Genomic DNA, 6,351 nt, shown 5'->3' with positions numbered 1-6,351 from the left:
GCTGCAGCAGCTCACTTCAAAGAAGCTCCGTCACAGAGCCATAGTGCATGCATGATTTTGACAGGCGGAAGAAGTAATTCCTATCAAACGAGTATAATTAGACCATCCTGGTGACAGTAAGATACTTGATGAAAAACACACACTCACTCCAAATGACTGTGTTTAGATATCGATCCTTTTATATGAGTATTGATCCTAGAGCAGGAAACGTTTGTGTCAGAAATATTGATACTTTAGTGTCGATCCGCACATCACTAGTGGAGCTCAGCTCGTACACAGTCTATGGTGCACACACACAGAGCAGAAAGCAGAGAGGCCGTGGTGGAGGCACCGAAGCAGGTGAAAGGTAAAAGGAGAAGAGCAATGTTTCCACCTGCTATGTCAGATAACCTGTTAACATTAAGCTAATAGCGAATTGTTACAAACAAGCTAAAAATTATGTGCGTGGTGATTGCGAGCTGAAGCTAAACTGAGGCTTTTTGAAGACCCTTCTCTCTCTCTCTCTCGCCTGCCATTCACCAGTCTTGTACAGAGTTTTGCGTGCATGCCGTGTTGCTGACAACTGCACACACGTCGCGGTTCCTCGCGGGTCTATTTCAAATAGCCGGCTATTTAAAAACTATATAATAGTCTTGGTGTGGTTTATCAACGATGATAAATTATCTGAAAGAGGTGCGGACAACTCGGCACTACACCGGTGAAGCTGGATCTCCGTCTCTTCAGCAAGTGTTCCTCCTCTGCCACTACATGCATACACGCTACGCCTACACATGCGCACTGATGACCCAGGGTAAGGATAACACGCACTTTAAAAACATTTTTTGAAAGTTTTTTTTCTTTCATGTTTATTTACAGCATTAAACATTGAAATGTATGTTGTAAAAGACTGTATATGAACTTATTGGGAGAAAACTGGTAGTTCTATGTAAAATGGGGTGGCGATGGCGCAATGGATAAGACTATGCCTTTGGTGTGAGAGACCCGGGTTCAACCCCCCACTGTGACCCATCCACCACTGTGTCCCTGAGCAAGACACTTAACCCCTAGTTGCTCCAGAGGCGTGCAACCTCTGACATGTATAGCAATTGTAAGTCACTTTGGATAAAAGCGTCAGCTAAATGAATATGTAAATGTATGTAAAATCAAATGTTGAGCACCCCCATATCGCCAAAATGGCATGATCCTTGTTTTGGTGCGAAGCTTCGACTGTGAGATTGACAGTCGAATCAGACTATTGGGGGTCAGCCCTAATATAATATATTAACATTATACTAACAGTATATTATTATATGAACATATAATATAATATTATACTAATACACTTATGTATACTAGTTCCTCCTCCAGGTTGTGGATAGTGCCAAGATGTAATACAAGATGGCACTGTCTATAGCTGCCTCGGAGTCAGGTGCGCTTTGTTTTGTTTTTGTGTGTTAACTCAGTTTTTGGCTGTGGTTCCCGTAGCTCTTTCACCAGAGAAGAGCTCATGAACATCAGGGGAACAACTCCAGCAGATTTATTTCCCACTTTTCTGGCGTCATCAGTGGAACATGCTACAGTGGTAGCACACTACTACCGGCAATATTTCTCTTCAACGTGTCCTCACTGTGCAACAAACTGGACGAACTTCAGCTTCTGGTGGGGAAAAACAGAGACTTTTATTCATCTCCTGTTCTGTGCTTCACAGAGACGTGGCTGTGTGGGTCAATACTGGACTCCGCGCTGCAGCTGGCAGGCTTCCAACTCTATAGAGCGGATTGGGACACAGAACCCTCTGGCAAAACAAAAGATGGAGGTGTCTGTTTTTATATTAACAATGGCTGGTGTAGCGACGTTACAGTGATTCAGCAGCACTGTTCTCCTAATCTGGAATATTTTATCATTAACTGTAAACCGTTTTACTCCCCCCCCCGAGTTTGCTTCATTCATTCTGGTCGGTGTTTACATTCTGCCACACGCCAACGTGCATGACGCACACAGCGCATGCTGGCCGACCAGATACTGTATGTGGAGCAGACAAACCCGGACTCCCTTGTCATTGTTCTTGGTGACTTTAACAAAGTAAACCTCAGCCAAGAACTCCCCAAATACAGACAGTTAACAAAGTTTCCTACCAGAGAGGGGAACACTTTGGATCACTGTTACACGACAGTTAGCAGTGCCTATCACGCCGTTACACGCGCTCCACTGGGACACTCTTAATCATGTCATGGTCCACCTGATTCTTGCTTACAGACAAAAATTAAAACTCTGTAAACCTGTAGTGAGGACATCAAAGAAGTGGACCAGTGAAGCTGTAGAGGATCTTCAGGCATGCTCGGACTGCACTGACTGGGATGTTTTCAGCACTGCTACCAACAATCTGGATGAGTTTACAGAGGCTGTGACGTCCTACATCAGCTTCTGTGAGGACAGCTGCATTCCAACATGCACCAGAGTGAGTTGTAACAATGACAGACCCTGGTTAAGAGCTAAGCTCAGACAGCTGAGGTTGGAAAAGGAAGAGGCATTTAGGAGTGTGAATCCAGATGCTAAACAGCTGTATGCAAAGAGACTACAACACCAGTTCTCAAGGAATGACTCTGCTTCTGTCTGGAGAGGATTCAGACAGATCACCAGCTACAAACCTAATCCCCCCACTCCATGAACGACTCATGCCTTGCCAACGAGCTGAAACAGTTTTACTGTTGCTTTGAAAGACAATGGAAATTGTCCTCTGACCTTTTGTGGGATCTTAGCGAGGGCTGAGGCGATAATGTTTCCCTTCTCTGTAGTGATGTTCTTGATCAATGATCCCAAACTGAAGACCACGATGCCAGCGTCTCCAGAACTCTGCACAAACTTTTCCATATCCTGTAAGAAGAGAAACATTATCTCATTGTAAACCAACCAGCATTTTATTTTATTTCCACAGCATTTTAATGGCTCATTCTCTTCATTGTTTGTCAGGAATACTGTGGAGGTGTAATTAGATGTTAGTAGGCCTGTAATAGTGGAGACAGCCCTACCTTTGGTAAAGGTTTAGCAGGTCTGCAGTGGATCCCACCAACAAATTTGAAGTTAGGAAGGAAAGGGCGAGGGAAATCAAAATCCCAGTAGGTTCGCATCAACCAGATGTCTGCTCTACCCATCACTTCACAGGCACTGGTGGGTGTTCCTGTCACAACGCAAAAGTAATGGATGACAGCCGCCCATTGAAAAGTATCACCAATACTTAAGATGAGATGGCTAATTTAAAATTTTTATTTACTTATTATCTCAAATTGTTGACAAATGTGACATTGCAATTGCATTAAACAGTGGTTCTTGTAGCTGAGTTACTCACCTTTGACTTCAGAGTAATATTTATCTAGTTCTTTCCAAAAAATGTTATCCAGCACAATATCCTGCAGTGCGTAGAAGAGGAAGTTCCACACTCTCTCGGAGAAGTCCATCTTGTCAGTCAGTTTGCTCATTGCGCCGGGGACAAAGGAAGGTGGAGCTGGTAGCTGACCACACTGTCTCTCCCAGTTATGGGCTAGAGAAAAGCGCAGGGAGAAGACCAGGGGGATGCCCAAATTCTCTGCTACTAAGTCACTGCCTGCATAGATGGGATCAGCCAGGAGAAGATCATAATTTCCCTCCTTCAGCTTCTTCATGATGGTTTCTGATTTCAGCACGCCGTCCAAATACTTCAAAGAATACTGCACATTGAACTTCATCAGACTGATGAATCTGATGTAAATCTGCAAGTAGCTCATATGATCCATTTCGTACATGGAGAAATGAATGAACTCTTCCATGAACTCCTCAATTACCTCCATAGAGACGGAGACGTTGAAGGGTTCGTAGCGAAAGCGGGAAGGCTCACTAGTGTCCATGAACATCGATGCGCTAGGGACCAGAACCGTCACCTGGTGTCCCCTGTCGATCAGTGTCTCCAGCACAGGCTTCATGTTAATCCAGTGGCTGCCTTCAGTGTACCACACCAAAATGTTCCCTGCATTTGTGCTCCATGTCACAGAAAGTACCAGCAGGACACAAACAGAGAGACGCTGTCCCAGCTTCATGGTGCCTGTTTGTCACTGGGAAAGTCTGCTGTCTCCCGATCCTTTTTAAAAGGTGCTCCTAGAGAAAATAATAATTAACTAAACAAAGTAGAACTCTGGCTTGTAGCTCCTCTTTGTGCTGCATGACCTGTGCTTAGAGGTAAAAGGGTAGTTGCTGTAAAGTTAACAGTATGAAAAAAAACAAGAATAATCTCTAACCTGCACTTAAAATCAGACTTCAGACCCCCAGATTGTAAACTTTGGAGAGATGGAGTCAAATTACACAAAATGATAATGATTTCCTCTAAACTTCTTGGACTCACTTGTGTAATCTGAGGAAGTTGTGTGTGCTTGTGGGTGCAAGAATTTCCCTGCATACCACTCAGATGTAGGAGTGACTTGTTGGTCTTTGTAAGAGAGGGGATTTCTGTTTATTGTCATTTAAGGATTGTTAGGGTGTTGGGATATGAGTTAGGATTCAAATTGCACACAGATTCTGTTCTGAAGGCACATTTCAAAAGTAGTCTTTTCATTTGTGACATTTTTAGCCACCACTTTGGTCCAGACTAAAATATCTCAAATCTTGTATTGACATTTTGTACAAACATACATGTTTCCCAGACAATGAATTCGGCTGTCTTTAGTGGTCCCTTGACTTTTCTTTGAGTGCCACCAACAGATAAGTTTGTTTTTTACTGAAATGACTCGACAACTCTTGGATGGATTGACATTAATATCTGGGACTAATGTCCACGGTGCACTTAAGAATGACTCGTAATGACTTCAGTGATTCCTAAACTCTTCATGTCAGACTTATTACACTTCTTGATGGGTTGGCACTGACAACATATCCTAATGACTTTCGTGATCCAATTTGTTCAATACTTTATTACCAAATACTGTCAAAAGTAAAGACATTCCCATCAGCCTCAGCTGTATTTTGTGTTTAGTACTAAATAGCAAATGTTGGCATGCTAACATGTTTAACTAAAATGTTGAGCATAAACATTATACACCTGCTCAACATCATCATGTTATTGTTGTCTTTGTGAGCATGCTGACGTTAGCATTTATCCGTACAGCCTCACTCAACAGGTCTGTTGGACCCTTAGTCTTGTTGTAGAGGTCAGCTCGGAGTGAATATCTGAGAGGCAGGGGTTGTTGACTAGGCCTTTAGGAACCAGTAGTGTTGAGATGGTGTTGTTCTAGGGAAATGTCACCTGCGACTGTTTGGGCGTCTAAACCCTGGGTACTTTGGCCCCCTCATTAACATTGTAGATTCCTTTTGACGCTGGATTCAGGAGCGTCTGGAAAAACAATAAGCATTTGAATATTGAATTCAATGCCCTGTTCAGGGAGTCAGTGGCCATTCAGAGGGTGTAAATGTATACTGTGTTGTTCTCAGACCTCCCCTGGTGGTACAGAGGATGTACATGTGCATAGAAAATTGCAGAATCATTGAGTCTAACTGTGCAATTTGCCACTGATTTAAATTTTCTCAGCAATTCAACCATCTAGTCTCCACTCTCTACATTCCTGCTGCTTCCTCTCCTTCCGTTCTTCTTCCTCACTCTGTCTTTCCACCACAGGGTAAGGGTTACAGCGTATTGCTTTTTGAAGTAGATATTTGCATAATCAGATTAGGATGCGTGATTGTCAGTGGGCTCCCCCATCAGAGGGTGCTCCAGAGGAGAGAGGGTGCTGTCCAGACCAACAATGGATGACTCCCCTCCTCTCTCACCCTCCAACCAGCCTGCACCTGCATCCCACACACCCACCCACCCATCCGGACTGCAGGCCGGCCGCGGCAGCAGTCCACTCTTGGACTTGCAGCCCATGGAGGGGTGAGAGAGAGCGAAAGGAAAGGCGAAGGAGGAGGAGGAGGAGGGGGTTGGAGTGCATGACGGGAGTGGGAGGGCAGGGGTTGAGCTGAGATATTTAAACATGCAGAGTGTGAATTGGCTTTAAGGGGATAAAGAGCTCAGGGCCTATCGGTTGGCACCCAACTCCAGAAATTCTTTTTCATGGGCGCCTCAGCCGGGAGAGCGAGGGGCTGCCTGCACTGATCTGGCCCATTGTGATAACAGATTCAGACAGTGTGCTAGACGCTGATAAGGAAATGTGCTCTCAATAGACGATTACCCACATACTTGGGAGAGAATAGTCAATCAGGCAAATATACTTGGTGGAGGGAATGAGAAGCGTACAGATTTGTTATTATTTTCAATGCACGGTTTCATAATCCTGCTAGAAAGTTGAGGTCAGAGTAATGCTCGAACTGTGATTGGGCGATTTCTGTAAATAAGGTGTTTCAGCAAAATGC

General features: G+C 44.2%; 1 protein-coding gene across 1 annotated transcript in view; it reads right to left on the bottom strand.

The window, feature by feature from the left end:
- LOC123959801 (UDP-glucuronosyltransferase 2A2-like) overlaps positions 1–4,248 on the bottom strand; it is a 12,232-nt gene extending 7,984 nt beyond the window's left edge. Inside the window, exons 1-3 of the mRNA XM_046034089.1 lie at positions 3,326–4,248; positions 3,009–3,157; positions 2,722–2,853 (exon numbers count right to left, since the gene is read on the bottom strand). Of these exons, the coding sequence (XP_045890045.1) occupies positions 2,722–2,853; positions 3,009–3,157; positions 3,326–4,049 (1,005 nt within the window). The 5' untranslated portion in view covers positions 4,050–4,248. The remainder of the gene's footprint in view (positions 1–2,721; positions 2,854–3,008; positions 3,158–3,325) is intronic.
- Positions 4,249–6,351: the final 2,103 nt, after the last annotated feature.

This window comes from Micropterus dolomieu, linkage group LG21 (genome assembly GCF_021292245.1).
Source record: "Micropterus dolomieu isolate WLL.071019.BEF.003 ecotype Adirondacks linkage group LG21, ASM2129224v1, whole genome shotgun sequence".
In the NCBI taxonomy this organism is placed as follows: Eukaryota; Metazoa; Chordata; class Actinopteri; order Centrarchiformes; family Centrarchidae; genus Micropterus; species Micropterus dolomieu.
Note: the sequence above shows the minus strand (reverse complement) of the source record. Positions and strands in the feature narration are given on the sequence as shown.